The sequence below is a fragment of the Argiope bruennichi genome, chromosome 4, assembly GCF_947563725.1.
Source record: "Argiope bruennichi chromosome 4, qqArgBrue1.1, whole genome shotgun sequence".
Lineage (NCBI taxonomy): Eukaryota > Metazoa > Arthropoda > Arachnida > Araneae > Araneidae > Argiope > Argiope bruennichi.
In genome coordinates, this window is record NC_079154.1 from 140,068,119 (window position 1) to 140,092,642 (window position 24,524).

Genomic DNA, 24,524 nt, shown 5'->3' on the forward strand with positions numbered 1-24,524 from the left:
TGTGTCTCTCATCAATAAAAATATTGTTTATAGAATTTAACAACAAATTATAATTAGTTAAAATTTTATAAAGCTAGATTAAGAAATGGTTTCCTAGAATCTAAATAAGTATGACATAATTTTGAGTTCAGCAAATGAAAATAGAAAAGGAAATTATTAAAATTCAAATGAAATATTTTCATACATTAATGTTAAAGCCTTTGGCGCGGGGGGCACCAGATGCTGTAGCATCTGGTGCATTGAAAGTTTTGAGAAACAATAATAAATGCACATACTGTTACATTTGTTGTTATAATGCGATTATACGAATCATCATAAAGGAACTTTTTATGAAATTTAATTTATTTACAATACAAATAACAACAGAAAAACATTACTTTGAAGGTTATCTTAGCAGTAGTATAACACTACTGCAAATAATTTTTTAATCTATATTTTTCAAACTTTATGCATTATTCAATTACATATATTATTTTATATATATTAATTAACTTATATTAAACAATTACAGCTGCACATCCAACATACAAAGTGTATTCTATAAGAAATTACAGACAGCACAAAATATTTCAATATTCAGTACTCTTATTTCGATTATTTATAAACCAAAAAGTTGTCTGTTCCTGTGTAAGAGGCTGCAAACTCTCTACCATCTACAGTGGGATCTGTAAAAGCAAGTTCATGCTGATCCACAAAATAACCATAAAGGAAGTTTTTCCTAAATAAAATAAAGTATTATATTAGACATTATAAAAAATAATTTTTATAGAGTTAAAAATTTATTTTAGAGAAAAATTTGTCTAGGATGGAATGATAATATTATAAAAACTTATTAGATTACACATAATATTATATTACACATTATCTGTTAAAAATGAATTCAAGAAAGGAAAATGCAACTTTCATGAGATTCCTTTTAACATAATTGAAATGTCAAATATGACTTAACAAATAATTTTTTTTAGATATTTATTGATGAAAACTTTCCAAGTGAAGTTACAAACTCTGTCCTTTTTTTAAATACATAAATTGCTGTTAAAATTAAGTTAATCTAATTACTAACAATGCTACAAAACCAGATTTTTAATAGTATTGAATACAATAGTAAATGATTATTTAACTATCACAAAAAATCTCTCTATATTGTCATATTAATTTCATTCAGATACACATTTTTTAATAACTCTTTCAAAAAATTAAGATCAGACTAAAACAGGGGAAATTAAATCATTATATCATATTCATAACACACACTCGTATCATTCCAACTGCATATAAGAACGGTGAAAAAGCTGATGAACATCATACAAATTCCCTCCACTGTATTCAAAATTTGAGGAAATTGAAAATATGTAGCATAAACAAAATAGTTTGAAAGTTTTGTTATAATAGACATCTTGAAACGAATGTATCATAAAAGTTCAGCAAAACATAAAAAAATTATTATTTCTTCATATATTATGGCCATTATTGAAACTTTTTGGCCTCAAAAAAAAAAAAAAAAAAAAACTTTCTCAATTTTTTTTTTTTTAAATATACCAGTAAGTTCGCATAAATACACAAGTTAAATCATATAAATCAAATAGTAGTGAAAAAATATTATTTTATTTAATTCTTCAAAATTTATTAAAATCATCTATTAATTCTTAAGGTAAAAAGATTCATGTGAAAATTCTTCGAATATTCTTTTAAAATTAAGCCAGTTTTAATATAAAAGGAAGCATTTTGTATGCAAGAAATTATGCATATTATTGTAAACAAGAATAAATAAAATATATTGGTTTAATAAATCAAAGAAGAAAAATGATTAAATATTGGATTTCAACAGAGGAAAACTGTCCAATTCAAATTATTGCAATTGATTTCAAAGTAGAAGCAAATAATCCTCATGTAATATCTCAGAGAAAAAATAAATAAATTCAAAAGTACTTAATTTTTAAAAATGCATCACTACTGAAATTTATTTAAACAGCAGTTCAGTTTTGAAACATGGGAAAATATAACTTAAGTTTTACTCTTATTTGAGAATATTATATATTTCTTATTTTATTTTAAAAATGAAATAATATAATTTATAGATTTTTTTATAAAAAATAGCATGTAAATAACTTAGCAGTAATAGTAATTAATTGTATTAAAAATGTGGGATTTCAAGTATATTAATTCGCATAAAAATAAACGACACATAAACACAAATCTATTACTTTATGTGTAAAGGAAACCAAGCCTATTTTTGAGTCTTGCAAGAAATCAAGATACACACTTTATAATTTTTTGTTTTCGTGATAAAACTAGGAAACAAGTAATAATTAATCTTATTCGGAAGATATTAATCAATCTACTTTCCACAGCACACTTTCTTATGTAATTAAAGTTAATTCTGATAAATGCAAAATCTTCCATCTCCAATTCCTTCTCCTAATCTTTTCATGCAACAAAAAACAGACTACACATCCTAAATTTTGTCTGAAAATGGAAACTGTATTATTTCAGTAATTAACAATTTTTACCATAATAACTGAATTTCCATTATTAAATGCAGAATGTATAGAAATAATTAATAATTTAGAAATAAGAAAACTTATATTTCATGTCACTAAAACAAATTAATTATTTGATCTGTAAGTTAACAATCCTATTATTTCTATTACATTTTTTCTAGTTTGGCAATTAATAGGTTATATTATTTGGAAATGATATTTTAATAGACAGCATATCTTTGAATAAAAAGAATTACTAATAGATGAAATCTTATAAATCATTTTAGCAAATGCAAGTTTAGTAATTTTATGTTTAATTCATTAAATGTCATGAAAGTTAAATATGCAATTGCCAATAATTTATGTAGTTACTTTTTTTCGTATCTCACTGAATTTGTGCAAACCTATATGAAAGTGCATTAGGACAATGTCAAATTTCATCACGAAAGCCATTCATTCTTTCAAATCCCAAAAGTTCAGTAATTTCTTGCACCTTGCTTAATTTAGCATTTTATAATCACAAATCTAAAAAACCTGATATTCAAATAGATATGTGATACAAGATGGATTCCTAAAATGTAGCATCAGAGTTACCACTAGTATTGAAGGGAGGGGGGGGGGGCAATCAAGAATCTTTCAAGTTTCTTTTTAAGAAAATACAAGGATCATAAAATTACATATTTTAGAACATCCTTTATTCTTTGCATGCTTCGTGCGAAATTTTCTCATCTGCAGTTTTTTCCAATTTTTATATATTTTTACGAATTTCTCTGACTCTTCCAGATTGATAAAATGCACCAACTTTTCCCTGGTATCCCAGTGCTGTCGCCACTCTGTGATACATTCATATATGGTTAAAACGTATTTTTTTTAAAAAATTCTAAAATGGGAAATAAGTTATAAATTCAACTACTTTTCTTGCTGAATAATACTTCCTGAAATATGAGAGCCAGTCATTAACATAAAAATCCTTACTGTATATAGAAATACCAGAGTTGCTATTCAAATCTGGAAAAAAATTCCCTGTATGTATATTCAAGCTACAAGGAAATGCACAAATAACACTCATGTGCAAATTATAATGCAATATGATTTTAAGAAGTGGGAAAAGCAAGGAAAGGAATTATATTTACGTACAAAAAAACCCCCCAATAGTTTCTCTTTATTTATTATCGAAAATTAAGCAAAACACAATTTATATATTAAGGGGGATATATATTACCTGCCATGCTCTTTAATCATAAATCGCACAAAATTAAGGACTCTGGTGAAGGAAAATGCAAAAAATTCCATTATCATGACACAAAGCATTACGGATTACTTTTCTTTATTTACTAATTTTTTTTTTTTCAGTTTATGTATTAGGGCATCAATTTCTGCAACTTCTGAGGATTTTTCAGCCATCAGTTTCATGGAGTTAATCTTTAACAAATAAGGTATGACATTTTTGTACGGCCTAATGTATATTTTTTAACTATTTCACTTCCAATGAAAATATTTCCGCTGCATCAAATACGATATGACACAACAAGTTTTAATGCCCATAAAAATTCAACTTTAAACTATTATTCATGAACTAAAGATTTCGAAATTGGTTTCTTTTCGGGCATTGAATTTGATATTCTCAGATTTGGCATGTCATCTTTTCCTGTATTCTTTTTATACAGAATCAAAAATGACTTTTTTGAACCGACAGGCATGTTTTGCATCTTTTCCTCTTTTGCCATGATTAGTAAGTGCCTTTTCCCCCATATAATTTAGGCTTATTCATCATCATATTTGGCTAGAAAAGCCTAGGGTGAATTCTATTTTCCTATGGTTCAGAATGCATTCTATTTTTGATACTTGTGTGCCAGTTTCTTTCTTGGATAGCCAGGAAGTCTATCTTCACTGACTCCATCCATCTCATTTTGGATCTACCTCTTTTTCTACTTCATAGAGGTTTATGTAAAAGAATTTTTTTAATGTGGAATCATCATCCATTTTAAATATATGAGCCGTCTAGTTCATCCCATTTATTTTTATCAACTTTATAATATCTGGCTATCTATAGATTTTATATAGCTCAAAATTGTATCTTCTTCTCCAAACATTTTTTATTTCTATCCCACCAAAAATAAGGCTCGCAAAATTTTCTTTGGAAAATGGCTATTTTATTTTCTCCAGCTTTGGTCAGGGTCCAGGTATCTGAGTCATATGTAAGTATTGGTCTAATTAAGATTTTATAAAATAAAAATTTTGATTTAGGCTTATTATCTTCATATAATGCAATCAGTATGCAACAAATGGATTTCATGTAACTTCTCATACCCATTCAGCAAAATTAGAATGATTTTTTTTATTCGTCCAATTCATATTAAATACGGTTTTTGAATAGCTCATTGTTTTAAAATAATTCTCTAATTTACTATAAATAAGCTAACAGTTTCCCAAATAATAAACAAACCATTAAAAAAACTCAGGTATGGTAGCTTCTGTAGATCGAATATCTCCAAAAGAGAAATGCTTTCTATTCTTTAATGCAGTTGCAGAAGTGTTGTGCATGCTCATTAGCTGCAATTCATGAATCTCATGCAAAAAGATCAGATGTTTCACACATGGTTTAATCTATATCTCCCCCCCCCCAAAAAAAGTGAATTACATAGAAAGGGGGTGAGATTTGGTGATTACACAATCACAAATGATATTGTTTCATTTTTGGAAGCTCTCACTACAACATTTTATTCTTTAGAGATAGGCATTTATTTAGATGGGGAAAAAGGAAAAAATTTAAAATTCCCAGTATCTTTCCTGCTTTTATGAAAATTCACAAATTTCTCTGCATTTTCCCAGTTCTCCCACTGGCGAAGCAACCCTGAATACTAAATGAAATTAAATAAAAAAACTTTTGCTGGCCCACAGGAACATTTTTTAGCAACCTTGGTGTCCAGCAGCATTTTTCAAAAGAAGTTTTAAAATTCTCTTACAAAAGTTATACAGAACTTATTTTCTACAGATGAAATTCTCAAAATGTAATCAAATCACAAACTGTTTTTCTCTTGTCTTTCAAAAGTTAATGGATGTTACTTCGCCTATTTTTTAAGGACTATTCAAAGATCCAATAAAAATTAAAATAAATACATTCCTGGGGTCCCAAGTGCAACAAAATTAAATAAGAAGTTTAAAAAATCAACAAATACAAAGTTCACCAAAATCATGGTAACCTTGAGTATAAGCAGTCATTTCAAGGTAACTGCAAATTATGCAGATTTTTTTTATTTTTAATAACCCTTGAAACACAAAAAAACCTCAACATTTGATGAACAGAGATTCTTATGTATACAAGTACATAACACACAAGAAATTTAAATATTAACTGACAAAATTGGTGTGTTTTTTAATTGCAATTGAATAAGTTTAATTTTAGAAAAATTAAGAGCAATCTCAGATGAAGTGGAATTTACCATGCATATATCAGACCATTTTACAATGACTAAACTATAAGTTTCAGGTAAAACAAGAAAGAAAAAAAATGCAGGAAAAATATCAAATATTCCTTTTATACAGATTTTTACTAAATTTCACGATGGACAACCTTAAAGTTTTTATTTCCTTGATCAGTTTATAATCAACAACAACAAAATAATAATAATAATAATAATTTAATAACATTACTGTATGAATTCTGCACATACATACCTCAAGCAATCAACCAATCTAGAAGCCACTTTGCGACGTCGGAAATCATGAGAAACCCATATACGATTCACACCACAAATAGCAGGAACTATTTCAGAGCTAGCATACCAACTTCCTAATTTCCAAATAGATCTTCCATCACTTTTTTCCGATGTTTCAGCTGAAACAACACGACTGGCCTAAAAAAGAGTTAGCAAAAGTAAGAATAATTCATGTTTAGAAGTATAAAATTTAAAAGATTAAGATTTTACAAATGCAATAAATTTTTTTAGTGTATAAAACAACATGTTTTAAATTTAATATCTAATAAAACTACATGATTCATTATGTCAAAGGCAAATACAAAATAAAGCACTAAATTATTTATTATTAATATTTTTAAAACTATCTTTTTTAATAAATGGGTATTAAACTTTTATTGCAAACAGGCATTGTTTGGGAAAATTCCAGTTCTCTTTTTGTATAAATTTTGAATAATTTTATAAATTAAGAAATTTAGTTAATACAATTTTGTTCTGAAGAAGAACATTTTTAGTAGAGAAGCATTTAATTAAATCAAGTTTCTAAAATAATTTTTTGGCAGAAAACTAAGATTAAAATCAAAGTTACTTCTTTTCCTTCAGTTCTTATATTTATATTAATGTAAACATTTTTGTTGAGTAATAAAAATTAATGCAATATGATGTTAACTTCCTAGACATAGAAACACAAATTTTTGATGCAAATAAAAGTTGAATTTCATAAAATAATGAGTTGTGTCAAGCACTGACAAATAAAATAAGCATAATTAACTGAACAATAAAAGAAACAAACTTATTTAAAAAGTGTTTGAGTCATTAAAAATATTGTAAAATTATTACATAAGAAGAAATTTAGTCAATCTCAAGAATGATAAATTCAGAAACTGAAATGCATGGAAATTTATCATATTTGCTTTCTAGGACTAAAAAAATTGAAATGGTTAATTAATCTTTTTAATTCCTATTATTAACTTTTATTACAACCTTAACAATTCCCTTTCTTTAGAAACTTATTATTGAAAAATAGCAATAAATTGCAATCCAAACATTGCTCTTGACAGCAATGAGGAAGAAATCCTTCCGATTTATTCTTATTATAGATAAATATTGAATGAAATTTTTGTTTTTACTTTTTTTCATTTAGAGAACATTTAAAATGCTTAACTTTAAAGTTTAACATATTATAATAGCAAACACTACTTGAAATGATTTTTGAATAATAAATTATTATTATTTTATTTTTAAGAAATATTGCTGCATTGAAAAGAGGCAGTCGACTCTCCATGGCCAAATAGTCATACCACTGGTCTCTTAATTAAAAGATTGTAAGTTCGAATCCTGCTCGAGACAATGCGATTCACAGTCTGTGTAAATATTTAATTCCTTTATTTTATGTTTTCCTTTATTTCATGTTCTAGAAGATTCTGGACACTTCTTTAGTTTACCAGACAAGTGTTCTGGACTTTTCTTACTGTCTCCAGAAAAGTATTCTGGAACTTTCCCTGCTAGTATAAAAGCAAAAGATCTGTCAGTCACTACGTTCTGAGTTCAGAGTTGAGTTAATAAATTGATTTAGCTCTACTTCTTGTGAGTGTCATAGAGTTCCACACTAGAGTACCTACGTGACAATATAATCAGCATTCTCTTTGCTGATTATTCCTTCTATTTATTTTTTTGTGAGTACAAAATAAATAAAAAGAATGTATTAGAATGTCCAAACACTTGAAGATTTTAATGAATATCCAAACTTTATACATCTCAAGCATTTTAAAAACAAAATGTTTTCCTACATTATTAATAAAGGAACTATTCCTTTCTAACTTTATAAAAATTAGACAAGGTTGTGAAAACCACTAGTGCACAGAATTTTATTTTTGAAGTCTTGTATGAGCACTTAGTTCTGCATAATATAGTAAAGAAATCCCAAGCATATATTTTGAATTCTTCTTTTAAAAAAACTATGATTGTAATAAATAATACAATTACATGTCAAATCTCATTTTTTCAACTTTTTGAGATGTGTTAAAATGCATGAGAATGAGAGAAAAATCTGCTTTTTTTTTTATGTGAAAAAAATCTACTTATCAGATGCTAAAACTGTGCATGCAATTTCATTCATTCCAGTTGTTGCATTTTTGAGTTATCGCATCAAAATACAAGCAAGAGTATAGAATGACAGATAATCAATCCTTTGACATTTCTGGTTCAAAATTTGACAAAAATATATGATTTAGATGCTAAAATTGTATTCAAAATATCATTCATCTAATTAGATACTTCATGTTGTCTTGTTAAATGCATGCAAAAGAACAGAGAAGCAGATGGTCAATATGTAGATGGATTCGGTTCAAAACTTGACACAGATTTATATTTTAAGTAATAAATCTGTGCTCCAGCTTATTTAGTACCAAACTTTATTTATCTGAAGTTATCATGTTCTCTCACACTCTGAGAGCCAGATTTCTAGAAAATGAATTTCATTCAAAAATTTCATAGAAATTTTCAAATTGTTATTGTCTATCTATATGAATGTGGTAACTTAACATGCATCATGATGCAAAAATGAAGTTTAGTAAATAATCTTGTTTCAAAAGGTAAATCCGCAACAGACTATGGACCCACCTAGGTAAAGAAAGTGCACATCCCTATATCTTTCATTGTTTTATGCTTTGTAGCAAAAAACATATCATAATATTTCAGAAGTCCAAGGGTCTAACAAACAAATGATTTACATTTTAACTCTTTGTGAGACAATGTCTATTCCATCTTAAGATGTTTTTTTATAAACTTATTCTAGTCCTTTTAGCAGAAAATTATTTTAATGTGTATTCAGATGTTTATTCCATTAAAAAAATTACAGTGCTATTGAAGATTAATTACAATACCTTAAAAATTTTAATCAAGCCTTTTCAAATAATAAATTATTTTCTGTTGGTAGTGCAAGAAAATAATTTTCTGCGTAAATGCTTGCAGGAAAAAAAAAAATCTTTCAGATTCAAGGAATATATTTAAAACAAATTCAGTCAATAAAAATGCAAATTATTTCACGATTATAGAAATTGAAAAATGAATAATTTTGTTAAAAGAAGCATTTAAGAAAGGTACGAAGCTTTAAATAAGATAAAAGTCTACGACTAAAACAAAAAGTTAAAAAAGATATTTATATAAAATGGATAAAGTCGATAGCTCTTAAAAATTCCGATAATATTTCAGTGAAGTTGTTCTTTATTCAAATCTAATGACAATGAATTAAAGAAATGCATGATAAAAATTAAATTTGGGACATTCAATTAAAATATGTGAAATTGTAAGGTTAACTTTGCAATACAAGCACATCAGTACTCTCTCGTCAAATATAAGATATTTGCGAGTTAGGTGGATGTGACCAATTCTTAGTCTAGTATAATTTTATATCAGTCCATCCAACCGAAGCAACAGGTCACATTTCAATTGTCGGCTTAGTAAAATGCAGTTTGTTTTTAATCTCTTGATTCCAAGATTCTTGCCAAACCGAAAGTATATACCCACTATACATGTTAATTAGATCAATATGTGGGCAAGGGTACTGTACAAAATGCATGACTGCTTTGGCAGCAATGTTATCCGCTTCCTTGCCGGTTATGCCAACATTACTAGGAATCCATCTGAATAAGATGTTATACCCCTTAGTCTGACGATCTTTTCAACAGCTAAGAATATCAATTGCAATAGGATGCCTATCATTTGCCGGGATAGCCTGCTACAATAGGGAGGCCAGGATAGCCTGGTTGGTAGGACATTGAATTCGTGACCCTTGGGTTGCGAGTTTGAACCCCGACAGCCGAAGATTCCCTGTGCGTGGGGTGACTAATGCACGTATAAATCTGTCGTGGTCACAAAGTCCTCCATGTCGAGAGTAATACCACTGGGGTACTGGATCAGGGATGATCGTTCTCTGATTCAGGTCTAAATTACGATCTGTGGTTGAGTGAATGAAATGCATGAATGAAGTCTGTCCCGTAAAAAGGGTTGTGACATGTGTGTAGCTAAATTGTTCTCTTGGCCCTAGATGGCGCTACTGTAAAAACAAGAGACATACCCTTGGCTTAATCCATCATGACTTCTTAAAGTCAGTGGACGTCTAGGAAAAGTGCCATTAGAAACAACAACAATTTGCAAAGTTACACAGAGTCTCTAAAGCACTCATACTATCTGAATAAATACAGTAATAAGTCTCTTTAGAAAGGGAAATTCTTTTCAGAGATAACAAAATTGCAGATAGTTCAGCAGTCAAAACAGAGCACAAATCTTATTTTTCTTATCACTTACATTCCTGATCTTCAATAACTACAAATATGCACATTTCATCTATTTCCTGAAAATATATGCTGTATATGCAAAATGTCTGATACTCTTAATTTGTTAGAAAAGAAAATATAAAGAGAGCAATACCTGAATGACCAAATCATAACCTCTAATTTCCTAAGCAAATTAAGAATTATATATATATATATATATATATATATATATATATATATATATATAACCAAATTACCAAGTAAATATTAGCAAAAAGAATAAATATAGAAACAAAAAGGAAGAAATTAAAAATAAGAGAATTTTTGAGGAAATTAAGACAGAAATGAATGTAGATATTGGCAGAGCTAAAAAGCGAGGGATTTACTTTAGCAAAACATTAAAAAAAGGAATAAAAAATTTAAAAGAGAAATTTGTTATTAGAGAAATAGATAAATCAGCAAATAATTTCTGTTTAATGTATAAATATTATTATAGAGAACAATTAATTAATGAATATAACTCTAATGCAACTTACATTTCAAAGAGTAACGGGAAAAAGGAATTAGATAAAAGAATGCTAGCTTTCGCGAAAAAAACTAAAATTAAGATTTGATCTTTAAACTATCCTTATATGTTTCCAACAATAAAATTTCATAAAAAACCCATTAAAATTTAGATTCATGACTTGTAGCACTGGCAGTTATAATTAGTATATGGGAAAATATTTCTTTAAATACTTGAAAATTATCCTGAATAAAATTAAAGATGAAGATAACTTTATAATTAATAATAACAAAGCAGTTTTGGATTTTATAAAAGATAACATTAATAAACTTAATACTTATGATTTTGAAAACTTACACACTAATCTACCTCATGAAAAATTAATAAATGTCTGTACTTTTATATATGACAAATATTTAAATGAAGATATTATTACAAAAAATAACTGGCTAGAATTATGTAAATTTAATACTACCAAAAATTATATTTTTAATGTAATTAATTATTATAAAAGGGCAAGTAAAGGGCATTCCAATGGGAAGAGCTTTCTCAAGTACATTAACCAATATTTTCCTACATTACTATGAGAACCAAATTATAAAACATAATTTAATAAATGGTTGGAGATATATTGATGACTTGCTTTTGTTGAACTTACTAATTGTTATCCAAAAGATTTAGTGCTAACTGAAACAAACAAAAATCAACTTGAAACTACCTATCTGAATTTAAAAATCGAAATTTCTAATGGTAAAACACATTAGTTGGTATCTACGATAAAAAAGAGGAATTCAACTTTAAAATAATTAAGTTTAGTAATTACAATTTAATCTGAACTCTAAAATTTTCAAAAATTTAATTTTCTCAGAATTTAATAGGATTAAAAGATTTTGTAATAACAAAATTTCTTATATTAAAGCAACAAATAATCTCATTAAAAATTTAACTACTTATGAATTTCCCAGAAACTATTGCAATATAGAAGTTCTAATAATAGAAGAATTGACTTCTTACTAATCTTTGGGCTCAAATAAAAATAGATTTTCGATTACACGTCAACTAACTAAATAGATGGTGCTGAGACCCACCAATTATTTACTACTTTGAATGACGAAGCATTTTTATGCAGTAAGGGCGCAGGAAATGTGATAAAAGCCTTTTTTGTAGAGATTTTACCTGCTACCGGTATGTTCTTTCCTTTTTGTTTCTATAATTGGTTGTGAATATTCTTTTATAGTTTATATTACATTATAATTTTTGCTTAAATTGGAGATTGTAATTTATTGTTTTATTTCTGTAAAAAAATTATTTAACTCTAAGGCCTCAATTTCAGGGGATTTTCTTGTCACGAGAGGTCAATATTGTTGGACATCAGATCCCACATAGAAAAAAAATCCCTTGTTTGAATCCCTGCCTGAGGGTGACCCTTGAGAAAGTCTGCAGGCCGGATTCTTAAATTCTTCCTTTTTGATTTCATATTTATTCTTTTTGCTAATATTAACTTGGTATTTTTACTAATTTGGTTAAGTTCATCTGTGTTTTAGTAGTAGCAGCATTAGCGCTCTCTAAATACAATTGTATTATTTTTAGTTTTATTCAGAAATAGATTTTAATTTTAATTAAAATTTCATAATGCATATATTTTTGATTTTCTTTTATATATATATATATATATATATATATATATATATATATATATATATATATATATGTTTCCTATAGAGCCCCATAAAAATTATAGCTTTCTATAAAATATTCAACAAAGATACAAATTAAACTATTTGTTTCAGTTAAAGTGAACTTACTGATTGTATCTCCTCAGCAACAAGACAGCCATTGACTCTTTTATCATTTGATATAAACAATAGAATCATGACATTAGATCGAACAGGCAGTTCTGCAGCTGAAAATCCTAAATCCCTTTAAAAAAAAAAGCAGTTTATTATTAATTATAATAATGGACCACAAATGATACAATTGTGAAAAATTACTTTCACATGATTACTTGTTGAAATAATTAGTTAAAGTGACACCAAGTACATTTCTTGCAGTATTCATTTTTTTAAAAATTGAGAAATCATCACAAAGGATTTCTAAATAAGTGGCATCCCATCCATTAGGGCTTTAGTTTAGAATTGAACGCTCTCTGAAATTATTTTTTAAAGTTGCAATTTCGTTTTTCATTTAATTTATTAACTTTTCCACTCTGAGACTATGATAATCGATGGGGTGGGAGGAGGAGGGATGTAAAGAGAAAATAAATAAAAAAAAACAAGTAAAATGGAAGTTGGAACTAATCACCAAGCGGCCCATGAAAGCCAATTATGCACACAATTGATTGATTTGAAAAGAAAAATCAAAGTTTCTTCTCTTTAATTTAGAGATATTAAAGTAGTAATTCTACCAAAATCTGCTTTTAAACAGAAACAATTGACCGCCCTCTCCCATTTAAAATCAAAAGCTCGTCTTCAATTTTTTAGTGTTTTCTGTTTTTTCTTGGTTGTCTTTTATGAAATTCGGTTTTGATTCTTGTTGCATCCACAGAACCCTATTTGGTTTTATTGTATTCTGATCTTCTTTTATTAGAGGTTGCCTTTTAAGATAGAGATTCACAGATAATTTTTTTTAAATGTTATTCAAAAATGATAAAGCGATAAAAGATTTATAAAAAGGGACTAATAATTATTATTACATATAAAAATTGAATGTTAAGATCTTCTAAAAATTGTACTTTCTACAGTTACGAAAAATTGAATATAAAAAATACATGTCATCCTATGCTGAATTTAAACTTTTGTTCATAAATCTCCAAGAAGAGAATACAGCAACAGAACAAATTTTACTACTAAATTCAATTTAAAGAAAGTTGGTTATATAACTGTACTGCTAAGGAATGCATATTATGTTTCCGCATGTTTACTTTATGATGGAGATGATGGAAGAGCTATTGATGGTATAAATGATTTATGGCACATTCACATAATTTTTTTTAAAAAGCATGAAATCCCTGAAAAGCATTTAATGATGTGATAGAAAAAGATATGACTAATAACATCTGGTTTTAAAATTCCGGCTATTCATGGGTTGAATAACACTTTTTTAATGCAATTTCTTGACAAAATTTTTGCAACATTGTAAATTTCTGAGATGATGAGCCGCCATTATTCTAAACATTCCAAAGTAGTACATACTAAAATTTCCAAAGCAAATGAATTAAAAATTTAAGAATATGTAATAAATAAAGTAATATGTTGCAGAATAAGTAAATAATAACTTAAATCTAAAATATAAAAATGCTTTCTCACTCAAAAAGGTTACAACAAAGTTTTGCTGAAAAAATAAATATATAATTGGTTTCCTTAGATGTGAAAAAAATGCTGCCAAATAAGAATAATCTGTAAAAAGATAATATTCTCATTTAGTAATTTCAGTATCATGATTTTTCAAACTCACATTTAATTCATTTGTAATTAAATATGGTTAGACTGAATAGGCCTTAAGGGGAAGGTTAAATGTACACTAAATAACTGTTTGTGAATTAAGTATCAATAAAAAAAAAATTCCAACCTTGCTAACCTGGAAGCCAGAAAATTATTTTATTCTATTTGTCACTCCATAAGATGGTTATTTGACTTCTCAAGAGTACATATATCAACATATATTTAAAAGTAATTTCTTTGAATATTCTACAAATTTTTTGCAAAACATTAGAAAAAGAGGCTACCTATTTACAATAAATAAAATGTCCTTAATTTTCTTGGTACTAAAATTTTCATCAGTATCCTTCACTTGGATTATACGCCCATCCATATAATTTCCAACAACACGTTCTTTCTTCCATCCCTAAAATTAAAGAAAATATGCTATGTTTTAAAAAGTCAAATTCATGAAAAATCATTGGATGATTTTCTTATCCATCCATTAAAAAAAAAATTCGTCAGAAATACAATAACAATGATAAATAATATAATAGTGATAAAGAAAAATACTATGCCATTTTGGAATATAACAAAATGCATTGCAAGCATTTTTGTTTTGTTTTTTGGAATGTAAATATAATTATAAAAACTATTAATAATAAAAATTAGAAATGAATGATATTTTTCGGGCATTTTTTTGGCAGTAATAATTAAAAATATTAGCAAGATAAAATTCAGTTATATTTCTTTTAAATATACCAGTTTGATTATCAAGTATTTTTTTTTGTCTAATTTAAATATTTCAAATTCAATTTGCAAAAATAACACAGCATAAAAGTTAAGCATAATACCTAATAAAATTCTACAGTATAAAAAAGTTTTTTTTAGCTATATACTCTTTTCCATTGTTATTGTTTAAAAGGCTATTGTTTAAAAAGATGCACTCTTTAGGTTCTTTCAGTTAATTTCTCAGTTAATTGGGATATTTTTTTAAACAGTAACATTTTATTTCACTTTTTTAAATTGTTTTCAAACATTTATATATGTAAACATATTTTTTAGCAGATTCATGACCAAATAGAAGAAACTTTTAAAAATTTAAAACTTTGATTTATTTCACTATGGGAGGCATATTATGTACAAGGAAGAAGAGATGAGATATGCCAGTCTATATTAGGACACAAAAGCAGAACAGACCAAAATTTTCCCCTTAATGGGTTTTACAATGAGATTTTGATAAAGATTTCTTTGACATGTGTCAATTTAGGGTAGGGAAATTTAGGTATTGTTAAAAGAATGTTACAAACATTAAGGATTTTTATCCCTTCATTCAGAGTGTCAAAACCTGCTGATATCAGCAGTTTTATAGAGCCTGTGTAGCATTAATTAAATGGGGAAAAAGGTGAAATTGGATCAGGAAATAAGTCTGTTTTATAATGAAATGAATATGGGCTAAATTAAGATCAAGATTAATTAAATTAGATCAAGAGGTACATATATATATATGTGTGTGGTAAAGAGTTCATATTAACACTTAACAAACAAGGCACCCCCCCCCTGCTTTTTGTAATACTCCCCAATTATGAAATAAGAAGTTGTAATATTTGAAGAAAACTACAATGATTATATACAAATGAAATTAAAAATAAAATCTTTTTATGTTCCCTTATCGAGATCTTTCGCTTTCTATGGCATTCTATTCAGCCCTTTTCAATAATTTCAAGTATACATTTATGGCAAAGGAGCCATTTACCAGCAATAAAAAATTCAAATAAAATGTAAACATTACTAAAAATTTCAAATTGATTAAGTATGTTTGATGATAGCCCGCATGTAGTTTTTCATCTTCCTCTTGTCCAATAGTGTAAATCATTCCACAGGTTTTGCAAATTTTTGCTCCAATTTCTTTCTGACCAGCATCAATGATCAACTGTTCACTTCCCTTTGAATTATCAATAATATTTAGATATTTTTTCTTCCCCTTGGATCTGAAATAAGAAACTTGAAATTAACCTTTAAAGTGAAAAAATAGAGCTTTTTAAAATTTTGTTATATATTTGAAATCATAAGATTATTCATTCCTAAAATTTTAAGAAATTATAAATATTCAATTTTTATAATTTATTTGAAAATATTATATATAAATATAATATATTTTGGATAAATCCAAAATGTCTCTAAAGCTGACCGAGTGAAGTTCACAGATATATCAAAATAGTAAGTGATAAAGCAGAAAATTTGCTGAATTAAAAATTTGTAGATTGTCTCTTTTAAAGAAATGAAAGGTTAACTATTAAAGGACCTTGAAAAAGTAATTGTGAAACCATACCATGAGAAAGCTTAGATTTAATCAACATACACAAAGATATGATGTACAGCAATAATGAGTGCAACAACGTAATAGAAAAAAGCTTCACCATGCTTACTTTGTAGATGTCATATTTTAAATTTATTTTTAAAAAATACTATTGAAGAAAAAGCAGAAATATGACAATGTTTTCCAAAAGTGTCCAAAATGTATGTAAGACATAGTATTATGTTGCAATATTTTTCAGAAGAATCCAAAATGTATGTTATCATTTTAGTCATAGTATTATTTGTTGTGAAGAATTAAAAACAATATATTGTATATCAAGAAAATGACCTCAAAAGTTTTAAACTCGACTTTCAGATATGATGCATTGCATGCATGACAGAATAGATTTGGTGATATGATAAAATGTTTCAATCATATAATTTTGACTAGCGAAGAAAGCTAGAGATGGAATGAGGTGAACACCTAAAGAAAAAAATTGGAAGTATTTGATTTTGTAATTCTCTTAATTATACAGGACAAAGTTTTAGGATTACAAAATATTGTTTCAAGGTTTTAGTAAATTGAAACTGTAGATTATAATCAACATATGAATAATTACTGAAAAATACACTGGGTAAAATAAAATTAAAAAATTATAAATCTTGCAGAATGAAATACAACAAACATGTCCTGCAAAAAAACGGGGGGGGAGTGGAAGGAAAACGAGCAAATTTGATATCTTTGGCTTCAGAAATCTTTGAACATAGAAGAATAATTGGCATAGGATTAAGGAAGTAAAAAAACATTATGATGAATTATACAATGATGAACAAATAAAATATGCAGAACCTTATTTTAAACTGTGTTTTTAAGCACTTTATATGCAACTTTTTGTCATATTCTAGTTCTCATCAAACAATTCAATCAGAATTTCTGATGGAAATAAATGAAAAAAAAAAAAAAATAGAAAACAAGATTTTTATATGAAAGTTTCTAAAAGATGATTCAAAATTCCTATTACAATTTTCTTTAGTTAATGTGTCTTTTAAGAAGAGCCAGTATAATTTAATGGCTTCAAAGGATTAGCAAAATTGATGAAACAAATAGCATTTCATTTTCTTTCACTTTCATAGCTTCTTTGATATTTGTCTCACATGCACTCTTATTACTTCCTACCATTTTATTAAGACTAAATTATCAGTTTAAAAACTAAAGTTAATGGGGTTTTTTTAAAGCTGTATATAAAGTTGGAATGGCTTGCTATACTCTGTTTCACCCTAACTTGGCAGTATTGTAAAAGGTAGAAAATGTGACGCTCCACGTTGGGAAAGAGTTCCCCATCAATTCTGACTTTAAAATAGTTAAAATGCGCAGAAATTTATCAAATAACATCATAAATTACAGAAATCCTTTTTTTATGAATATGTATTTAAAATTATTCTCAAGTTAGAAGTGCTTATATGATAAGTATTTTGTAAATAAAGCGAACGAATAAAACTAAAAGATTGACATAATGAATTCCACTGTGGCTAAAACCGGTCTTCAAGGTCAATATTTGGCGCACTTTTCTTTTACGTCTCCGCCAACTCAACTTCATTCAGTTCGCAACCATTATCATCTTTCGTACTTTTTTATTTTCGCTTTTTTAGCAGCTGATATTTTTGATACTATTAATCGCATTAGTAGTTATTAGTTTTGTTTGGTGAATATTTATTCGATTCGTCATTTCTATTAACTTCTAAAATGTTTGAAAAAGAGAAAGTGTTTTTACCGACTACGCTGTGCACACCTTCAAGACGAGTGAAACCAACAAGACGGGCAACATGTAAAAACATATTAAATGTTTATTCTCGACTCCGAGAAAACCCTTAAGATTCTATCAATCAAATCGTCGATAAAGTTTCGCATCTTACAGATGTTTCGCAATGAACAGTTTTCCTTTTGAAAAAAGAAATAAAGGCATCCTTTAAGTACCCCTGGAAAGAAGCGACCAGGCTCAGTAGATAAACATTCAGGTCTTGTAAAATATGATGATTTTACATTAATCTGTATTTGACGAAAAATCCGTGCATTTTTTTCGCAGAAATGAGATCCCAACATTAGATAAAGTTTTAAAAGTTGTGAACGATGATACAGATATCTTTTCGAAAAACATTAGCCGAACTACGCTTTACAGAATATTGAAAGATATATTGTTTTCTTTTGAGAAACGGTGAAACGAAATGAAATAACTTTAATGATTTATTAAAATAATGTCAATAATATTGAAAAAATAATGAAAAGAAGGAAACAATTAATTCTCCGATAAAGTGATAATATGATAAAGTAAAAAATATTTACTATTTGGCGAAATATTTGCGAGATAAAGTTTCGCCAGCGATCTGCATTTCTAGTAACATTGTACTTTAAAGTAACCCTGTTCCCCTGACGACGACTGCGATTCGGCATGCCTAGAATATACACTACTGCCAAGATAGGGTGAAACAGAGTATAGTTTAGCTTTGTTTTCAAGTGACAATAATCAAGTCTTTAATAATAACATCAATAAAATAATGAGCTTGTTTCCTGTTTTAAAACAGAGATTTTGCATTAAAAATATAAAAATTAAGCACGCTGAAAAAGCCGCTAATAAACATTTTACTTCAGTTATACCACACATGTTTTATTTGAAATTTAAGAATCCCAAATGTCTTAGTCTGTTTGATTTAGCATAAAATAAAAATAAAAACATAAAAGCAAATACAAACAAGGCATTCACTAATTTTCTTCTTTTGATCTCAGCATATAAAGTTATTGAAATTATGAAAAAAATTGTTTAAGATTGGGTGAAGAAGTGCACATTTTCTAGCTGCAATTGAATAATTGCATGATGAAATTTCTAAGTTATTACTATTCATAAACTAAATATTCTTTAAGAAGTTCGAAAATAGCAATTGACTGAACAACATAAATAAATGATTATATTATAAAACATATAATTTCTCTAATTTCAAAAATAAAATATTAATTTGAAAATAATAACAGTTCTCAGTACACTTTATAAGCAGAATAACACTAACACTAATACTGCTTAAAAAGGAAAATGATTGTAGTATGCTGTAAAAACAAGTTGTTAAATTCATATATGAAAAAAAAAATTTCATTATAAAATTATCTTTTCAGTTTATTGAATATCTAGCATCAAAAAGATAATGCCCCTCACCTTTAAGATATTTTATGTAACAGACTATTAAAAAAATATGGAAAGATTTGACAAACATTTATGATAAGGTAAGGAAGTACAAATGTATCTTTTTTAACAAATTAGTTTTTTACTTATTAAATCGGATGAATAATAGCAATTACTGAATATACAAATAAATATAATAAACAAGATAAAAATACAAAACTCAATATTTTTTATACATTAATAAATTTGTCCTGTATTCAAAATAACCTCATCTGCAGAGTTTAGGTGTTAATTTCTCTTACCTGTCTAGTCATTAAAAATAAAACTTTAATATGAAATAAGATAGCCTGTGCATATATAAAAAAAGAGTATACTTAGTAAATAAAGCTTGCAAATAACATTTTAAAGAAATACTTACTGTTTATTAATTTGTTCTTTTTCTGAAAGTTGATTTTTGCTACTTGCTTTTTGGTTTATGTTGAATATTGGGAAGAGTTTCTTTGATTGTGCTACATTTAGGAGGGGGGAAAATCAATATATAATTGAAAAAGTAAAAGATTCATTTTAGCTTATAATGCATATTATTAAATAGATATAATATGAAAAAAAATTGCATACAATACAATTCTTTTTGTTAACCAATTAACTGAAAAATTAATTTTTGAAAATATCCCATCAGAGGAATAAATAAAATCATGATGATGATTATATACATTAAATGTGGAGAAAATGTTCCTATTACAAATTTTTATTTAAATTTAGGATACATATATTTAGAGTAAAAAAAAATTATTAAAAATTTGCAAACTCACACAAAATTTCATTTTTTAAAAAACACATACTAAATACTTTGATTGCATATCCTTGTTATTATCAATGTAAATAATTTATTAATGACAGAAAATTATTACTTCCACCTAAAATTTTCAAATTTTAAAGTCAATTACAAAAAATGCACATATCAAGTTGATCAAAGTAATTTTAATCACGACAAATATTGATGAAAAGTAATTAATATTAAATTTTAATTAAATTAATGTTAATAGATTTGACTAAAAATTTTTCATCTTTATGAGAAGTTGGTACCTGTATCTGTTGTTTTAATTAAGAAATTTTTTTGTGGAATTCCCATCAGTTTGAGTTTTAAAGACAGAAAATGCATTGCAGTCTCCAATTTCCCATCACAGTAGATGTATTAAATAAAATAATAAATCTTTATTCTGCCATTATATCTTATCTGTAACATTAATACTTATCATTACACAAATAATAAATATTTTTTTATTAGATCTTCAGATGATAATTATGACAATGCACACAACAATTTTATGAGCTTTCCTTTATAATTTCTGAATTATTTTATATTGTGGTATCTTAATTCATGTTTAGTATAGTGCATTTACTAAAATAGATGTGTTTGGTAAGAGTGCCACAATTAGCTTCAGTCAAATTCATTTTTAAAAAAATTTAATTTCACATTATTAAATTGAATTAAGTTGATCATGAAGTAAACAACAAAAAAAGCATCAATATAGCTTATTTCGTGAATTTTAAAACAAGAATTTAGTGAATTTTAATCATTGTGCTCTTTTAACAATTATTTTCAAATAACATTAATAACTTTCAGATCATTCACAACAATATATGACTTATTTTCATTAAAGAAATAGAAAAAATATTTTTCATTATAAATAAATATATTTCCTTTGAAAATTCTGTTATCATTATTTTCCATTCAAAATTAATAAATTTAACCTAAGATGTGAATGATATTTAAACACTGCATAGAAAAATTATTCAATTTTGTTTTAACAGCAACCAAAAGCACTTAGAAAGATCTTTGCCAAGTAATAAAAATATACTCAAGTGCATTATTATTTATTATCATCAAGAATTTTGAACATGTGAATCATATGCTATGTAGTTTGACGATTGAAATCACCAAAGTGATGAAATTTTTTGTTGGTCGTTTTTGGTTGCTGTTACAATTGACAAATATCATAAAAACTAAAATAAAATATTTTAAAAATTCCTTACATATTTCTTCAATATTAATAGAACTTCGATTCAAATCTTCAAAGCTAAAATCTGACTTAGCAGCTGCAAGTGATTCCCTGAGTTTTGCACGAGCTCTTCTTTCTCTTTCCAACAAAACTTCATCTGATGGCCAGTTAAATTCAAAAAAGTCGAATTTATCAAACATTTCTTTGCTTTCATGGCTGTCAGAATTTTCTAGACTTTCCGAAACTTGAGGATTTGAAATGTCACTGCTTGAACAATTTTTTATTACTGTTTCTTCAATATTAGAATTAGAAGTAACTTTCTCATTGAAAGAATTTGAATGATTTTCAGTAGCACATGCTTCCAAACTACTTCCAAATTCCATGCTTTTAGTCGATGTTTCCATGATGGAATTATTGTGTGATATTTCCTTTACATTCCCTTTAACAAGCTGCAAAGGTGCTGTTACAGTGAAATCTAAACCTTTCTTATAGGTTAGGGGCATGACAAACTTTGCCTTTTTTAAATGCTGAGGTGAACGATTTTTGAAAAACCTTTTTTCTTTCGGATTATCATCTTTATTTTGTCCAACTAGATTTGCGATACTGCACTGCAATTGAGGGAAATTATCTTTTTGTTTCAGTACCTTTTTAATTACCTTTTCGTTTGATTTAAGTTTCGGTGTTCTTTTAGCTTTAGCCTTCTTTATAACTTTCAACGTATTTTTTGACTTGTTTGAAATTTCCAGTTCTTTCGGTACATCTGATAACAGATTAAGATTTCGCTTTTCTCTCAATTTTTTCCTCTGAAGAGGTGTCAAATAACCAGACGTGCATATTGGATTGTAAAAGCTATTTGGGCGATGTTCATCAGTAGTTTGAAGTAGAGTCATGATGATAACAATTTATTTCTCAAGCATTAATTAAGGTCAATAACAAAACAGCTGAAATCTACTACTCGTATTCAACACTAAATGCAATGCTATTGAATTTAAACGAGAAATTCTGTAACTAAGCACTTTACTTACAGTCAAGCGAGAAAAGATTTTGAGAACAAATAATTCGTACTACGTTAGCACTGTAGCGAAATACTTGAAAACAAAAAAAACTATCATAACATGACACAAGCGAATCTAAAAAGACCGCGAAACGAAATAAAAAAAATAACCGCGAAAGAAAAGATCTGAGTTGCCATTTGAAGATTTGTAACGCACTCATAAAATAACCAATGAAAGTATCTGTAGCATACGATCCGAATTGGAAATTACATTAAGGATTGAAGTGAAGTGAAGGTGGAATTAACTTTATTTATTTACAATATACTCGTGTGTTGTTTTCTTTTTGTGTTGAAATATGAAGTTGAATTAAAATTTTAGGCTTTCAAGCGATGTTTGCGTTTGTTGCTTTACATCCCATACTGTTTACGTTCCAGTTTATAGAGGTAAATAAAATTCTTACGTTATTCTCTAATCTGATGGATATAACTTAATACACATGTGCAGGCTCAAAGAATTGAGAGTAGACTTTACTTTTACTTGATAAATCCGACTTTCAATATAAGTAACACATTACCGGGAAGTGCAAACATGTTTCTATTTTTACACATAACAAATGGTTTAATTTAGAGTAAAAATAAAGAAAAGTCAACGAAAACCTTCAAAATCGAAAAGTTTCAGAAGTATTTTAAATAAACATACGCAGAATTTTGCCACAAAAAAAGTGAGAATACACCAATGAAATTTTTGCAATATCGCGCATAGAAAGAACGTGTCAGTATTTAGTTGCATGTCTTTTGGCTTTTCTAATAGCCTCTAAACGTCGTGGTACCGATTCGACCAATTATTGGTGGTATCTGAAGCTATTTTACCCCATTTTTCTTGCACCACTTGTTTTAATAACACTTGTTTCTAATTTTGTGTTTTTGGACCTCTGTTTTGAGTATGGCCCACAAATATGCAATGACGTTAATTTCAGGGGACTGTGTGGCTTGTTTAATTACTGTTTACAATGAAAAAGACACAGATATTCAATGACATTGATGGCAGGGTACTGTAGTGGTGTGTGTAACTGCTGTTTATAATAAAAAAAGTCACAATATTTTGGCATTACATGCATTCTGTTTGGGGCCGTTGTCCTACTGGAAAATGAAATTTCCATCTAAACCCAAATTTTTAACACTTTCCTTTAGATTGCTGCAAAGTATATGAAATTAAACCATATTGTTTATAATGCCATCTATAAAAATGAAATTTCCTACCCCGGATGAAGCCATACAACCTCAAATCATAAGGGAGTCACCATCATGTTTAACTGTAGGACGTAAATTTTTTGGATCCAAAGCAGTATTAGCCTTTCTCCATACAGTACAATAGCTGTCACTGCCAAAAATATTGAGTTTCCTTTCATTACTAAATATAGCTTTCTTCTAAAGATTATTGGTCTTCAATTGATGAGTTTTTGCAAACTTGAAATGCTTTTTCTGAATTTTCAAGCTGATGAACGGTTTCTCTCTAACAATGCAACTTTTATATCCAGCTTGCCTAATGGCATTTCACACATTTCAGCACTTACACTTCTGCCAATGACTTGAAAAGTTTCTGCAACAAGTTGGATGAATCATATAGTTGCAGCAATTTAAGGAAAGTGTTAAAAATTTGGGTTTAGATGGAAATTCCATTTT

The 24,524-nt window shown here is 27.4% G+C and overlaps 2 protein-coding genes across 3 annotated transcripts in view; one reads left to right on the top strand and one right to left on the bottom strand.

Moving 5' to 3' along the window:
* On the bottom strand, positions 1 to 22,983 carry LOC129965381 (N-acetyltransferase ESCO2-like). The gene is made up of 7 exons (XM_056079215.1): positions 21,882 to 22,983; positions 20,263 to 20,353; positions 16,169 to 16,367; positions 14,685 to 14,803; positions 12,766 to 12,880; positions 6,159 to 6,337; positions 1 to 718 (listed from the first exon to the last, which is right to left on the bottom strand). Exons 1-7 carry the CDS (start codon positions 22,735 to 22,737, stop codon positions 595 to 597), a joined length of 1,683 nt encoding a protein of 560 aa, XP_055935190.1. The 5' UTR covers positions 22,738 to 22,983; the 3' UTR covers positions 1 to 594.
* Positions 22,984 to 23,116: 133 nt separating this feature from the next.
* The window catches only part of LOC129965498 (vacuolar protein sorting-associated protein 51 homolog), a 39,180-nt gene continuing 37,772 nt past the window's right edge, over positions 23,117 to 24,524 (top strand). Inside the window, exon 1 of one of the 2 annotated variants that reach the window (XM_056079448.1) lies at positions 23,117 to 23,285. The gene's annotated coding sequence lies outside the window, so the exon portion shown is untranslated. The remainder of the gene's footprint in view (positions 23,286 to 24,524) is intronic. The other variant, XM_056079450.1, reaches the window with a different exon arrangement.

Coding starts and splice junctions, on each gene's coding strand:
- LOC129965381 (XM_056079215.1), bottom strand. CDS start 22,737: ATGACTCTACTTCAAACTACTGATGAACATCGCCCAAATAGCTTTTAC. Junction 16,368..20,262: donor AAAGAACAAATTAATAAACA/GTAAGTATTTCT, acceptor TTCTTATTTCAG/ATCCAAGGGGAAGAAAAAAT. Junction 719..6,158: donor AGATTGGTTGATTGCTTGAG/GTATGTATGTGC, acceptor TATTTTATTTAG/GAAAAACTTCCTTTATGGTT.